At 40.0% G+C, this 17,465-nt stretch overlaps 1 protein-coding gene across 1 annotated transcript; it reads left to right on the forward strand.

Annotated features, from left to right (window-relative positions):
• Positions 1-7,562: 7,562 nt before the first annotated feature.
• On the forward strand, positions 7,563-8,240 carry LOC123429849 (histone H4-like). Its single transcript, XM_045113825.1, has one exon. The coding sequence runs from the start codon at positions 7,743-7,745 to the stop codon at positions 8,052-8,054; it is 312 nt and encodes a 103-aa protein (XP_044969760.1). The 5' UTR covers positions 7,563-7,742; the 3' UTR covers positions 8,055-8,240.
• Positions 8,241-17,465: the final 9,225 nt, after the last annotated feature.

The raw sequence follows: 17,465 nt of genomic DNA on the forward strand, positions 1-17,465 counted from the left end.
TGTTTTCCTCTAAAATGACATAATTGGAACATTTAGCTCAAAAAAGACATAATTAGGTAATTTAGCTCCAACAAGTGGAGAAGAGGAGAAGAAATAGGCAAAATGAAAAGATAGAAGAAGAAGAAGAGAAGAAGGAGAAGGAGGAGGAGGAGGAGGAGGAGGAGGAGGAGAAGGCCAAGGACCTTCTAGTCCTTCTCCTCCTCCTCCTCCTTCTTCTTGATTTCTTCTTCTTCTCCTCCTCCTCCTCTTTCTTCTCCTCTTTCATATTATCCTTGCTTTAATTAACCCAACAATGACATAATTAGCCCATTTAGCTCCAAAATACCATAATAAGCTCAAAATGGCATAAGAACCTTGGTTAGCTCATGAATATTATATACTTAGCTTGTTTTCCTCTAAAATGACATAATTAGCTCATTTAGCTCAAAAAGAAGGAGAAGGAAGAAGAAGAAGAAGAAGAAGAGAAGGAGAAGGAGAAGAAGAAGGAGGAGGAGAAGAAGAGAAGAAGGAGGAGAAGAAGGAGAAGGAGCCCTCCTTCTTCTCCTTCTTCTTCTCTCCTTCTTCTCCTTCTTCTTCTCTTCTTTTTTCTTCTTCTCCTCCTCCTTCTCCTTCTCCTTTCCCTTCCCCTCCTCCTCCTCCTCCTTGTTTTTCTTCTCCTTGTTCTCTTCTTGCTTCTTCTCTTTCTTCTTCAATTTAGCTTATTTGTCATATATATGTTGTTGTCCTTCTTCTTCTGACTTTCTTATTCCCATTTTGCAGATTGGATGTACTACATGCATGGAAGCTGGCGTTGGAGTGCTTTAGTTTCCGTTTTTATTTGAGTTGATGAACAATGTGAAACTATATGTATATGTATATATGGATGAACAATATATGTGCAACTATATGTATGTATATATGGATGAAACTTTGTATGTGTTGGTTCTTTTGATATATGGGATGTACGTTGATGAACAAATGACATTGATGAGCTTTATATGTATATCATATATGTGTTGTGACCTATTTATCATATATGTGCTATGAATTGTATGTATATGTGCTGTGAAATAGAAAAAATAAACAAAAATGTGACAATATAGGCTCTTTGCCGTCTGCCAGCTGACGGCAAATGCCTTTGCCGTCAGCTGACCGACGACAAAGGTGCCACGTGGCGCCCAGCTGTGCAACTTGGGCAGTAGCAGCTGGCCATATAGTCTCTTTGCCGCCAGCCTCCAGGGGGCAGACGACAAAGAAGAGGGAACAGAGGAGGGGGGGAGGAGGAGGCAGACGGCAAAGAGTGGAGAGAGGGGGAGGGGTGGACCCGGCAGACGGCAAAGATGGACGTGGAGGCATACGGCAAAGATGGAGGGGGAGGGGAGGGGAGGAGAAGGCAGACGGCAAAGATGGACGGGGAGGCAGACGACAAAGATGGACGGGAAGGCAGACGGCAAAGGCTCCGTTAACCCCTAACGGAGGCAAAGCGTGTCGGCTGCCGTCTCAAGAGCTTTGCCGACAGCTCCTGAGGAAAGCTGACGGCAAAGAGCTTTGCTGTCCGCCTTGCGCAGGCAGACGGCAAAGAAGGTCCTATGCCGTCGTAGGCTGACGCAGAAATTTTGCCGGCCGTGACAATCTTTGCCGTCTGTGGTATTGTCTTTGCCGTTTGTGGTATTGTCTTTGCCGTCCGGGATATTGTCTTTGCCGTCTGTGATGGCAGACGGCAAAGAAGGTGATTCCTGTAGTGCTACCAGTAGTTTCATAACCGATGTCCTTTATCAAATCATCAAACATTTTCATACATACAGAACTACCATCACAGAAATCATAACAAGCCTTTGCACCATTCAGATATGACCTGCTGCTACAGCTTCCATGGAAATATCCTCCATGAATCAACTCCACCGTGAAAAAAAGACTCCCTTTGCCTAAAAAGAAGGAAAACTAAACATTTAACTAAAAATAAGGAAATCTGTGTACTGATGCTACTCTATCAAAAAATGTTTAATATAGTGCAAGGGTTGTGATAAAATCTGTGTGTACTGATACTACTATATCAAAAATGTTTAAGACATTGCAATCATTCTGAGAAAATCTGTATACTACATAAATAAAGTGCAGTCTCTCGAGCCTGGAATATTTGGCCTTACTGTATATAGGCGCCGCCAGTTCATCGAGTCGTCGTATCGGGGCACCCATCGGCGCCGCAGACCGATGCTGGTAGTTACGGCTGGGAGGCCCTTCCCTCCTCTGCCGTCGCCGGGGGCGCTCAGGTCCCGGCCGGCCTTGTCGTCGACGATGGACGATCACCGCTGCAGCCTGATCGCACAACTCCAGTTGTAATTGAACTGATACGGTACGAGAGATGTACGTGAGCCGTAGCCCAGGACTGGTTTGACAACTTTAAGGACCAAACCGAGCCCGTATTTGCGAGTTCCGGGACTGTATTAAGTTGGTTTGTGAGTTCATGGATCAGTGTAGACATCGCCAAGCACTTTAAGGACCAAAGATGCATTTTACTCTTTCCGTCCGTGTACAACTTTGCCCACCCAGTATGCGCGCAATTTGGGCGTCGTACTTGCTATGGCGCGCGGTGGTGAGGCCCAGACCACCATCTTTCCTTTATTTATATCACCTTTGGGGTGTCGCTGAATGCACATAAGCGAATTAATATACGCGCGCAAAAAACGCTGAGAGGCCTCAACTGTGGTTGGCACTTTGTCGTGTGTGATCTCATTGCGGACATGCCAGATTTTCCACATGGTCATAAGCACCACCAGTCTCGCCGTGTCATCCAATAGATCCATAATGAAAATATCCACACTGACCTGTATTGTGGATGAACTCTATCTTGGGAATATTCCAGTCTAAGGCCATATCACGCATCGTCATAAGCACCTTTAGAGCGCATGGAATTTCTCCTCACGTTTCACACCACAAACATGGCCAGATTGTCATTAACTAGATGTGTTGACCTTTAACCTGAATCATTGACTTGAGTTGACCATTGACTTTTTGAAGAAAAAAATTTACACGCTTGAAAAAGTTCGTTGATTTTTCAGAAGTTCATGAATTTGCAAAGAGTTCGTGGTGCAATTTTCATCAATTTGAGAAAAAAAATATAAATTTGGAAAATAAAAAGTTCACTAAAATTTCCATAGTTCATCGATTTTAATTATTTTTTTGAAAAATTTCATTGATTTTTGAAAAATCTATAGATTTTTATTTTATCAACGAATTTGAAAAAAAATCATCGATTTTGAAAAAAAATCATAGGTAATGAAAAAAGCTCATGCATTTAAAAAAATAAATAATGAATAAAACGAAAAAGGGAAAGGAAAAAAGACAAGAAATACATAAGGAAAGAAAAAACCGAACAAAAACTCCAAAAACCCAAAAAAGGAAAAAAAACTAGATGGGAAGCATGTTAAAGTTTCCCAATACCAATGATCAACTCCCTTGTATACCTTTTAAATGGGACGACCCATGAAGGATCGATGAAGGTGGGGGGGGGGGGGTTAACCAGCGCAATGGGCCTGAAATAGGATTGGCCCAATTTCGGGCTTCCTTCCCAACTCCTCCCTTTATAAACTTGCTACGTATGATTCCCAATTTAATCGCAAGATTCAACACCCACACAAGTCCATTCTTCTCCCAAACTGAGCGATAATGTCTCAACACGAGAAAGGGCTTGGCAAGGACGACCCCAAGCACCACCAGAAGGTCCCTCGGGACAACATCAAGGTCATCACCAAGTCAGCGATTGAGAGGCTCGCGAGGAGGGGAGGCATGAAGCGCATCTTCGAACTCATCTACGAGGAGACCCGCGACTTCCTCAGGATCTTCCTCAAGCACGTCATCCGCGACACCGTCACCTACACCCAACACGCCCGCCGCAAGACCATCACCACCATGGATGCCGTGTATGTGCTAAAGCACCAGGGCCGCATGCTCTACGACTTTGAAGGCTAGATTCTTATTATGCTTGGTGTTTCCAACAGTAGACACGATTGCACCTAGAACATAAATAATAACTAAATATATTTTTGTTATTTTTTGAAAAAAATGACAAGCAAAGATGCAAGCAAACAAAAGAATACAAAGTAACTATGCAAGATAGATAACAAACCAATCACTGAAGCGGACCAAAACAAACCTAGAATATTACCTTCTTTTATTAGTACGTACTAAGAAATATGCCCGTACATTGCAATGGAATAAATAAATCCTCGTACCCCCAAACAACTCATTCATGTTTGGCCCCTCATAAGAATGAATTTATTGTAATTGAAAATAAAATCTAAGGAAAAATAATGAATGAATGTGTTGTCATTCAACACTTGAAGGCACTCAACGATGTACCTCGGTTGGAGAATAAGAGGATGGAGTTTCATTGAAGTAGGCGAAACAATGAGATTGGACACTTCCAGTGCGGCAATATAGTGCATTGAAACTTGCGATTGAGATTGTATTTCAATCAAGTAACTCGAACCCTTTTATACTTGCCTTCGGCTTGTAGACTAGCAAAAGGGAGTCCATGTAGCTCCATGGGCGCATGCTCAATTTTCAGAATCACAAACTGATATCCACGATGACGGGGGTAGATAGGGATGGCCACGGTGGTTCGGCCTTGTCCCCGACGACGAGTGTGCATTTTGGAGGATAATATAGCGTTAAATATGATTAGGTGGTTCTGTTAACAAAGCAGTGTCATAGTTAGGCACACCGCCACACGTTGCCTTCCCATAAGTTCTTAGATGCTACCGACCTATGTAAAGCTTAAACACCTTGTACCTATATTAACCGAGGATAGAGCTAGTAGATGACAACTCATACACACAAAGATCTTAAGGTAGATCAACATGTAATCCGCACTCGCTCGAAATAAACACAATAAAAGCAGGTAGAAGGGTATTATCCTTTTGAGGGAGCTCAAACTTGAGTAAAATCATGTGGCTTTGTTACCATCACATTAAGGCTACTTGTTCGGAACCACAATCCCAGATTTGCTGGATTTGACTCCATCACCAAGCACATGGCCTCCCCCATTCCCTCCTGTATGTCCATTCTGCCTGCTCCAACCTCCACTGTGTCTTGGCTTCCAACGGCCATATGAAATCTCATCCGTTGGCTCAACACCTTCTCTCTCACCTCCTTCTCCGACGACATAGCCATCCATCTCACATTTGGATGTCCCTGACGACCTAACCTGCCAAAGTCCGCACATCTCACGAGGGTATTCATCTGGGGGTTGTGGAGCCAAGCACGGCCTCACATCTTGGAGGAATCACGAGATGAAACAACGTTAGTGTTTCCATCACAACTAAGCCATATATCCATGGACGGTGTCCAATTTGTACACTGACCCCCTTTTGCCATGTTTTTATGAAGATTCTGTCGTGATTATATTATAAATCTGTTCTGTTACAGCCGTATCAAAATATAAGACGTTTTGGGCTAGTTTATATGGAGGTAGTAAAACGGATGCACTTGTACAACCACCCTGTAGTCCGAGTTTCATCTATGTACACAGATACAGCAAAAAGCTACGACATTACAGGCTAAAGTCTTGAAAACTATCATTTTTTAGTTTATGAAAATGGTATTATAAAATTGGTTCGCTGTTCCGAAAAACTACCATGTGACACTCATGATCATGTTAGTTAACTTTAAACGTTATTATGATAGCTCGGGTTCACTGATCAGGTTTACCGTTAGGTTGACCATTGACAGGTTATGATAGACGAACCCAAATATTTTTTGAATTACAATCAGGTCCCTAAAAAATTTATAAAAAACAATCGGTTCCCTGGAAAATAAAAAAAGAGCAACCGGGCCGACGAGCTCGTCGCCGGAGCCGAAGAAGGGACCTTTGCTGGCCGGCCCGCGTTCCCACTGTTGTCGGTCACCGCCACCGCTCCTGTCCGCTACTGCGTGCTGCTTGCCGCCGACCGTCATCGCCGCTGTTGCTGCTGCCTGCCACCGCTGCTACGTGCTGCTGTTTTCCATCCCATGGTGGTGACGGCACCGGGCGTGGTGCTAGTCAGGAGAGAAGAGGAAGAACAAGGGGAGAAGAAAGATAAGAGAGGGAGAGAGAGAGATCACACTTACATGTGGGACCCACATGTCAGTTAATGGTCAAAAAGGTTTGTTTAGGAACGTGTCCGATCTATCACAAACCGGATATAGAGAATATTTTTTATGGTCAATACGTGTAATGTGATAGTTTTTTGCTATATACTTGATGTAGAGAGTGGGCAACACTAGTAGAAAACAGGGCATTTGTCCCGGTTCGTAAGGGCCATTAGTCCCGGTTCTTGAACCGGGACTAATAGGTCGTTACTAATGCCTCCCCCCTTTAGTCCCGGTTCTTACACGAACCGGGACAGATGGGCATCCACGTGGCCGCTGCGGGCAGCCCAGGAAGGGGGGCCTTTGTCCCGGTTGGTGACATAAACCGAGATTATATTAATGGACCATGTGTGAGCTAGATTGATGAATGATATGTCTCGCTTTAGCCTAGCGTAGCGGTGTTTTTCATAACCAGTAAAAACCATGATATCAGAATAAACATACTTGTGTATGGAGGCAACATAAACATTTAGTCATGTTCATATAACTTACAAAAACTAACCTATAGAAAGCTGTGTCAATTTTTTGGGGCACAACGTTGTACAAAATATGGAAACTTTTTCTTACGCGACGCGTGAGGGACTTAATAAAATTGTAAAACGAAATTTACAAATCTGCTAATATAATCTCTACGTAAGAGACAGTTTGTTTTGTTTGTTATTTACGTTGTTTTGTTTTGTAAAGATATATATATATATATATATATATATATATATATATATATATATATATATATATATATATATATATATATATATATTAGCAAAAGGGCCCGTGCGTTGCAACGGGAGAAAAAATTACCACACGACACACGCTCTTAACTTATAAAAAATGTTTATAATTTGAGAATTTATAGTTACGATACAAATAAAGATGGTCTTATCCTACAAAAATGCAGTTCAAAATTTCACAGGTCTTCTATTTTAACACGGCTTGCATGTAGATTTAATACGTACAAAGAATCAGTCAAGTGACCTTCAGTTTCATCTCTAATCCTGATTTTGTTGACGTGTTCATCCCCAATCTGGATGAGTACCAGTATGAAAGAAAGACGAATAATGACTTATTTATTAAGATTGCACCCTAGATAGTATTTTTATTAAACGTTTAACAGATAAAATAATATCATATTTAAATTCTACATATTTTTCTAATCAAATTTCATGTATAATATGTTAATTTTAGAGTTACGGTTTAAAAGATATGAGTATTTAAAAATATATTTAATATATACTACGAGTTTAATGTCATAAACAGTAAGGACTTTTTTATAAAATCACCTCGGTGGGTTTTCCGACGGAAGCGATAGCCTCTTTATTATTAGGTAAAGATAGTAGGTAAGATAAGATTTTGGGACCCTTCAAAATTGTGGGCTCTATACGGACCCGCACATTTTGTTGCCACTACTGACCCGGCCCTGGTAGGTTGCTACCGCTAGATGTGCCGCACCAAATCGTGGCTCGTTGGTTGCCTGATTCCTGAAAATCTACGAGCAGTTTGGAGACTTCCCTCCCAAATCCTTCCCATTCCCATATATAAACCCCACCCTGAAATCCCAATCCCATCACAAGCGTCACCCTCCCAAGCGGTTCCTCTTCTTCCTAATCACCCTCTCGTAGCGGACCGGAGCGGCGATGTCTGGGCGCGGCAAGGGCGCCAAGGGGCTGGGCAAGGGCGGCTTCAAGCGCCACCGGAAGATCCTCCGCGAGAACATCTATGGCATCACCAAGCCGGCGATCCGGAGGCTGGCCAGGAGGGGCGGCGTGAAGCGCATCTCCGGCATCGTCTACGAGGAGACCCGCGTTGTCCTCAAGCTCTTCCTCGAGCACGTCATCCGCGACGTCGTCGTCTACACCCAGCACGCCCGCCGCAAGACCGTCATCGCCACGGACGTCGTCTACGCGCTCAAGCGCCAGGGCCGTACCCTCTACGGCTTCGATCGCTAGATTCCTGCTCTGCTGTGCTGGTGGCTGTCGTGTTTCTCTTGTGTGATGGTATGTGCCGTGGCAGATGTGATTTACTTCTCTGTCGTGCTTTGTGTTCACTGTTCAGTGGGCTGTATGTAGTAACATTATGCGTTCAATAAAACTACCCTGATCCTGAATCCGGACGAAACGCTTCAGTGCTGAATCGTGTTCCTGTTTTTCTAAGACTAACTGATCTGGTACGTTCCAATTATCGCTTGCTCCTAGATTGTACTCCATAGATGTGCTGCTAGAATTTTACACCCGAGTTGCAACTTTATCAGTATTTTTTCGCTCAATGCGAACTGTGGGGGATCTTTGCCATGTTTTTTTACATGGTCCCAAATGATTTCAAGCCGTTCATTTACTTTGGGCTAATAATGGCTAGGATAGTCTATTACCTCATGGAAGGTAAGAGGTCACTTAGACCCTCTCAGGGCTAACTATGTCTTTACATAACATACCTGCCATTATTAGGAAGGATTAAATGGAATGAATTAGGGAATACAAGGAAGGAGACATGTACGCATTGTCATCATAAAATCTACTCCCTCCGGTCCTAAATATAAGTCTTTCTAGAGGTTCAACTAATGAACACATACGGATGTATATAGACATACTTTAGAATATAGATTCATTCATTTTGCTCCGTATGTAGACACCTAGTGAAATATCTTAAAAGACTTATATTTAGGTACGGAGGGAGTAATAATTAACGGGTTGGATAAAAATGGCATGAGAGATCATTATATAGTACTAATATATTTTCAGGTTTTCATCATCTAAGACTAGAAGTTTTAAAGGAAAAAAAGGAGAAACATCTTAAGCCAGCTTATTTCTTAGGAATGCCAATTATTATGGTTTTTTTGTGGGATTTACAATTTGGTACTCCATTACTATCTCATGTTAGGGCCAACTCCAAGGCGGTTCACCAAATCACCCCTAAATGTTCGAATAGACTATCTCGACATGTATTGTCATTCCACACCGGTCATTAAAAATGTCCAGACCTGTTCGGACGTTCGAAATCTCACAAACCAGAACCAAATGTCATAGGGGATATTTGGGTGTGCGTGAACATTCACTAGGTACAAATCTGACTTGCGTGGCTCACCCAAAAATGTTCGTCAATGCATCGTTCCTCAACCTTCCGCCTGCGTTCAGGTTGCTTAGAGCGGACACGATTGGATGTCCTACCAACATTGATGTTGATCAAACGAACATGGCCGAGGCGCTGGTCGCGCCAGCATTCATGCTGACACGACGACCGAAAGGCCTATGGCTTTGTCCGGGGCAAGGGGGGGGGGGGGGGGGGTGGACGCAGGCAAAACCCTAGGCACCGCAAACGGTCTTATCCCCGCGAGGGAGGCTCAGATTGATGGCCAGAGCATAGCCATCCTCGGCCAGAGCAAGACAACGTAGGAAGTTGGGTTGGGTCGCCACTGTGGACTAGTGGCCAAGTCCAACAGTGTGCCCTTTCCATTTTTCTTTTCTATTTTCTCTATTTCTTTCATTCTTTCCTGTTTTAGTTTGTAATTGCATACTAAATTAATTTAATTGACTATGAAACTTGGCGCATAATTATTAGGCAATGATTTGAGCTAGACTAGCTAACAAGTCTCAATTTATTTTGAAATGTATAAGTATTTGTGTAAGTTAGATTGACTTTAACATGGCTAGCCCTGTTCTAAATATGGTAAGGCCATTTTAAATATTCAATTGAGGTTGTTTTCTACATGTAAATTAGAGTAATTATTTTCAACCCATCCGACATTTTCTTTTATTATTGGAAGAATTAATATCTTGAATTGCAATTTAAATTTGAAATGGCTTTGAATTGTAATTAGTGGTAATTGGCTTAGCAAAAGGTGATGACATGACATCATTAACATGGGTTCACTGTAGCTAACCATCAAGGGTGTTAATTGGCTTAGCAAAAAGTTGATGGCATGTCATCAGTAGCATGGGTTTACTGTAGCTAATCATGAAGGGTGTTACAAATCTCCTCCATTAAAAGAAATCTCGTCCCGAGGTTTAAGAGGGGGAAAGATTTGGTTACGAAATTCTAGCGAGTCTTCTCGGTCTTGGTTGCTCTTCCCCAAGAGTCGATCCACTGCATTGACGTATCCAGATCTATACATTGTGACAAAATTGCCATTATTCCTTGAAGAACTTCATCATAGTTAGAAAAAGCATAAGGGGTAACTCAGCAACGATGGAATTCTACAACACGTAATCTTCCGGGGTTACCTCATGAAGGAGACACATAAGTATCTCCAGAGTTTTGGGACACATGAATCATAACGAGAGTGGCTTAAGAAGATACACATATATTCATTTGGGTAGCCAATCATTTAAGGCATGAAGCAAGATGATAAGGGTCCAGAGTGACGAAGAATGAATGTCGCGTGTGATACCAGAATGGGTCATCTCAATGAAGGTGGCTTGCTGAAACGCATACGAAGCCAAGTGCAAGGGTAATTTCGGATACAAGGATCACATAGTCATTTACGTAAAACTACATAATTAATGAGAATTTATGTAAGGAATTCAAAAGAGTGACATGCACAAGGTAGAATGATAATCGATTCCACGGTTAATTGGAAGATTCGGTTGCAAGTGTTATAGAAAGGCGAAGCATATTGCACCATTATGTATTTGGGGCTCGAGTATTTCTAAATCATTAGGATGATCAAAATTGAAGTAATCAACATTCATACCACCATGAAGAATAAGAAGGGTGGTGGCATCTTGTGTGATCATGATACAATGGTTTCTTAGAGAATAGTTTGTCATCTATGTTGGAAACAACGTTGGCACCAAGGGTGGGGGATGAAGAGAACCATTTCCCCGCTCGTTGAAATGAGGCGGACCAATAAACAAAGTTCTCGTCCATCGGTGCTAACCAGAATGTTAACACCAATAGTAACAGGGTTTTATAGACAAGGATCAACATAGGGGTGTTTACATAAGTAGGAAATTATTACTTCTTAGATCAGATGAATCACAAGAAAGGTTAAACAGATCCATGAAAAGGAAATATGATTATTAGATTAATCTGATCAATGAAAAGAAAAATGTGTTTACACACATGTATTAGAGTATACCTTTAGCAACAATGTAATTAGCATAATCTACATACCAAGGAATACTACGGGAAGCATTTATAACAGTCGACTCCTCATGAGGAAAATGATCATCAATAGGCAATGGGTCATGAAGAACGTTTTCCATCCTAGACAAATTATCTGCTACCGGGTTTTCAGGCCCCTTTCTATCAACAATATGCAACTCAAATTCTTGAAGTAAAAGCACCCACGTAATCTATCTAGGCTTAGCATATTTCTTTTCCATAAGGTATTTAATAGAAACATGATTAGTGTGACTAGTAACTTTGGAATCAACAATATAAGGTCTAAACTTATCACATGCAAACACAACAACTAAAAATTCCTTCTCACTACTAGCATAATATCTTTGGGTACTATCTAGAGTTTTACTAGCATAAGGATAATATTCAATTTCTTGTCTACTCTTTGTCCTAGAACAACACCAACATCATAATCACTAGCATCACACATAATTTCAAATGGTAAATTCCAATGAGGTGGTTGCACAAGACGTAGAGAAATTAAGTTTCTTAAGTATTCCAAAGGCTGCTACACAATCATCATAAAAACAAATGGAATATCCTTTTGAATAAGATTAGTTAATGACCTAGAAATCTTTGAATTTTTTTAATGAAACATCTATAGAAACAAGCATGACCAAGAAAACTTCTTATACCTTTAACATCTTTAGGACATGTCATTTTCTCTATTGCATCAACTTTAGCCTTTCTACCTCAATACCTCGTTCAAAATTTTTATGCCCAAGTACTACACCTTCATCCACCATACAAATGACACTTCTCCCAGTTCAAGACAAGATTAGTTTCTTGGGATTTCTGCAAAACTCGATCAAGGTTGCTTAAGCAATCATCAAAAGAAGTCTCGTAAACGGAAAAAATCATCCATGAATACCTCAAGAATATTTTCACAAAAGTCAGAGAATGTAGAAGTCATACATCTTTGAAAGGTAGCAGGTGTATTGCATAAACCAAAAGACATACGTCTATAAGCATAAGTTCCGAAAGGGGAAGTGAAAGTAGTTTTCTCTTGGTCTTCCTTTGATATAGGTATATGAGAAAAACCAGAATATCTATCGAGAAAACAAAAGTGTGTGTGCTTAGATAATCTTTCTAACATTTGATCAATAAATGGCAAGGGGTAGTGATCTTCTCTAGTTGCTTTGTTTAATTTTCTGAAATTAATTACCATCTTATAACTAGTTACAATTCTTTGTGGGATAAGTTCATTTTTATCATTAGGAACAACAGTTATACCTCCTTTCTTAGGAACACAAGGAACATGACTTACCCACCTACTATAAGCAATAAATTATACATGCTTCAGGTAGCTTTAGTATTTCAGTTCTTACCCTTCATCTAAGGATTTTAGCGGCGCTGATGAACAACGACACCCTTAGCATCTGGTTTCATATTAATCTTGTGCTGACGTAGAGTGGGACTCATGCCCTTAAGATCATCAAGAGTATATCCAATAGCAGTTTTGTGCTTCTTTAGAGTTTTAAGTAATATGTTTTATTATTTCTTTAAAAGTTTAGCACTAATAATAACAGGATATATCTTATTTTCATCAAGATAAGCATATTTCAAAGTACGAGGTAATTTCTTTAGCTCAAACACATGATCTCCCTCAGGTGGAGGAGGATCCCCTACAATATCAACACACAAGTTGTGTTTAAGAATAGGTGTTTGTCTAAAGAATATTTCATCTATTTCATTTCTCTCATTCATATGCATATCATTCTCATAGTCTAGAAATTATTGTCTAGTGGATCAGTAGGAGGCACAACAATAGAAGCAAGACCAACAATTTCATCTTTACTAGATAACTCTTTCTCATGTGGTTGTCTACCAAACTTAGTGAAATTAAATTCATGAGACACATCGCCAAAGCTTACTTTATCCTTTTTTGTAACGCAATTAATTTCAGCATTAACGGTATTCAAGAAAGGTCTGCCAAATATAATGGGACAAAAGGTGTCCTCTTATGAACCAAGTACTAAGAAATCAGTAGGGTACTTAATTTTTTCACACAAGACTTCAACATCTCTAACAATCCCAAGAGGTGAAGTAGTGTATGTGTTTGCAAGTTTAATTGTGACATCAATATCTTCAACCTCAGCGGGTGATATATCATTCATAGTTTCTTAGTAAAGGTAAAAGGTATAGCACTAACACTAGCACCAATGTCACACAAGCGATGATAAAAATCATCTCCAATCTTAACAGAAACAACGAGCATGCCAACAACTGGTTTATTTTTGTCAAAATCACCTCGCTTGTTTCTAACATGTTTCGCAATTCTAGTAGCTTCAGCATTGAAGTAAATAACATGTCTATCAATATTATCAACTAGGAGATATTTAACCATGGAAATATTTGGTTCTACATTTATTTTCATCAGATGGTTTAGGTGTTCTAATATTGCTTTTATTAACCATAGTTGCAGCTTTAACATGTCCTTATTTCTAACAGGAAAATGTGATTTCTCAATGTAAGTAGTAGGAACAACTGTATCAACATGACTAACAATTATTTCCTCCTTAACCTTAATGGGTTCCTCTAATAATTCTTCAATGGGTGGATGAAATTTAAACAACTTATCCTTAGGGAGGTCAACACGAGTAGCAAATGATTCACAGAAAGAAGCTTATATCTCAAAGTGAAGTCCATATTTGTCGCTAAACTTATGAAAGTATCACTTTCCATAAAAGATTTAACACAATCAAATTCAAGATTTATACCTGAATCTTAACTTTGTCAAGTTCCCAATCTTTAGAGTTCTGTTTCATTCTTTCGAGAAGATCCCATTTGGATTTAATAGTTCTATTCATGTAGGAGCCAATGGAAGAAGAATCGAGTATTAATTTATCATCATGAGAAAGTCAAGCACATAAATTTTGTATAATCATTTTCCTTGAGAGCTCATGGTTGGGGCAAGTGTGCATCATAGATTGAAGCCTCCCCAAGAATGAGTGATGATTTATCCTTGACGAGGCCATAAATTATATATATAGTTCCGATCACGATGAACTAAATGCATAGGATAAAACTTCTGTTGAAATTCCAGCTTCAAGCGATTCTAGTCCCATGATCCAATATCATCCAATAGCCTATATCACATCAATGCTTTTCCCTCCAAATATAAAGGTAAAACCTTCTTCTTGACTTTGTCCTCAGATAAACCTGCAAGCTTAAATAATCCACAAATCTCATCTACATATATCAAACGTAAATTAAGATGAGTTGTACCATCTCATGCATAAGGATTAGCTAGCAGTTTCTATAACATACCCGAAGGAATCTCATAATAAATATTTTCAGAAAATTCAGTAGGTTGTGGAGCGGATTTTTCCACTTCCATTCAAGGCAAAGATACCTCGAACAAACCATCAAAGCATGATTATCCATAGTAACAAGCAAAAGAAAATTTTAGCACGTATCGAAAATGTTTCCTCGCCAAATTCCTCATACCAAAGGCGCTTCACTCCCCGGCAACGACGCTAGAAAATATTCTTGATGACCCACAAGTATAGGGGATCAATCATAGTCCTTTCGGTAAGTAAGTATGTCGAATCCAACGATGAGCAGAAGGAAATTATAAGCGGTTTCAGCAGGGTATTCTATGCAAGTGATGTGAGTAACAATGATTGATACTCCCTCTGTAAACTAATATAAGAGTGTTTAGATCACTAGAATAGTTATCTAAACGCTCTTATATTGGTTTACGGAGGGAGTAGTTTTGTAGCAAGATAGTTTGTATCAAGTAACAAGTAACTATAGTATCAAGTGTGCATAAAGATAACCCAATCCTTTTTATAACAAAGGACAAGCCTGAAAGTACTCTTATATGAAGCAAGCGCTCTCAAGGACACATGGAAATTTCTGTCTAGTCATGTTCATCATGTTGCGTTGATTCACATTCCTTAATTTGATAATTCGAAATCTGGGTGTACCGGTGCTAAGGTGATTTTCTTACTTGAACAAGCAACCCACTTATGATTACCCCCTCTCGAAAGCATCTGCAACTACGAAATAAGAATTAAGATAAATATCACCATAACATGAAACATGTGGATCCAAATCAGCCCCTTATTAAATAACACATAAACTAGGGTTTAAGCTTGTGTCAATCTAGAAATCCATCACCTACTTAGTACTCTAGAATGTATTCCCTTAGGCCCATAACATGGTGAAGTGTCGTGTAGTCGATGTTCACATGACACCACTAAAGTAAGCCACAACATACATATCCTCAAAATATCGAACGGATACCAACTTCACATGATTACTTATTGATATGTCTCCAACGTATATATAATTTTTCATTGTTCAATGTTGTTATATTATCATTCTTGTATATTTTATGATCATTTTATAAAAAATTTATATCATTTTTCGGACTAACCTATTAACGTTGTGCCCAATGCCAGTTGCTGTTTTTTGCTGTTTTTTCCTTCGCGGAAAATCAATACGAGATGAAGTCCAAATGCCACAAAACTTTTTGGAGATTGTTTTGGACCAGAAGGAAACTTTAGGACCAAGGATGATCACCAAAGGAGGCCCAGGCAGCCCACTAGGCACCAGGGCACGCCCAAGACCCTTGGCGCGACCTGGTGGGTAGTGGGGGCCTCGGGCACCTCCTCCACTGCCTCTCAGCTCTATAAATACCCCAATATACAAGAAACCCTAGAAGAGTCAACGAAAAATCGTTTCAGCCGCCGCAAGTTCCAAAAGCCACGAAATTCAATCTAGAGCTTATTTCGGAGAGGAAAACGACCACAGACGGGTTCATCATCCTCATTGGTGCTCCTTTGATGACGCGTGAGTAGTTCATATCAGACCTACGGATCCGTAGGAAGTAGCTAGATGGCTCTCTCTCTCTCATTTTGCTTCTCAATACAATGGTCTCTTGGAGATCCATTTGATGTAACTCGTTCTTTTGAGGTGTGTTTGTTGGGATCCGATGAATTGTGAGTTTATGATCAGATCTATGAAATTATATCCATTCTTGATTATTATAGCCTCATATTTCTTCTCGGATATTTGGTTTTTGTCTGGCCAACTTGATCTTTTATCTTGTAGTGGGAAGAGGTGTTTTGTGGTGGGTTCGATCTTCCCGTGCTCAATCTCAGTGACAGAAAAAGACATGACACACATGTATCGTTGCTATTAAAGATAAAACAATGGGGTCTATTACTACATGAATAGATCTTGTCTACATCATGTCATCGTTCTTAAAGCGTTACTCAGTTTCTCCAAGAACTTAATACACTAGATGCATGCTGGATAGTGGTCGATGTGTGCAGTAACAGAAGTAGATGTAGGCAGAAGTCAGTCTACTTCTCTTGGATGTGGTGCCTATATACATGATCATTGTCTTGGATGTTGTCATAATTATTTGTTATTCTATCAATTGCCCAATAGTAATTTGTCTACCCACCATTTGCTATTTTTTCGAGAGAAGCCACTAGTGAAACCTACGGCCCCGAGGTCTATTTCACATCATCTATTTGCAATCTATACTTTGCTATTTATGTTTCCATTTTTTTGCTCTTTTATTTTCAGATCTATATTATAAAAAACACAAAAATACCTTGCTGCGTTTTAATTGCCATCACTTTATTTACATCTATCAATCTATCATTTTACTTTACCCACGAGGGTTGACAACCCCTACACATGTTGGGTTGCGAGGATTTGTTATTTGTGTACATGTAACGCTTACATAGCCTTGTGGATCTTCCTACTAGATTGATATCTTGGTTTCATAAATACTTGTCCTCACTATGCTATGTCACCCTTTAAGCTTGGAAGGAAACGAACACAAATCAGCGGGGAGTCAAGATTTTTGGCGCCGTTGCCGGGGAAGATCAAGTCAAGATCTATCAGGTTCCTAGACATAAACTCTCATCTTCTTGTTGTTAGAGCATATTTCTCCGTATGTGGTTTTGGTAATTGATGACAATCCCTATGGACTAATGGTTCCCTTAAGTTATATTCGAAGGATTTGTCCATATGCACTTCTTGAAGTCCATTTGTTGGTTTCAAGGAGTTTATATGATGACAAAGGTGGTATTCAAGGTATTATACAAAGAATGGTCATAAAGACACAAGGTTGATCAATACTAAGTCAAAGAGTAAATCAAGTTGATTAACACACAAAGCGTACAAGATGTACCAGGAGGGATCAAGTGATCCCATGGTATGGTATGCATTGTCCATTACACTTTTGTGTACTAACCCACAGTCTTTATGAGAGTTCT

Source organism: Hordeum vulgare, chromosome 2H (assembly GCF_904849725.1).
Source record: "Hordeum vulgare subsp. vulgare chromosome 2H, MorexV3_pseudomolecules_assembly, whole genome shotgun sequence".
Lineage (NCBI taxonomy): Eukaryota > Viridiplantae > Streptophyta > Magnoliopsida > Poales > Poaceae > Hordeum > Hordeum vulgare.

Coding starts and splice junctions, on each gene's coding strand:
- LOC123429849 (XM_045113825.1), top strand. CDS start 7,743: ATGTCTGGGCGCGGCAAGGGCGCCAAGGGGCTGGGCAAGGGCGGCTTC.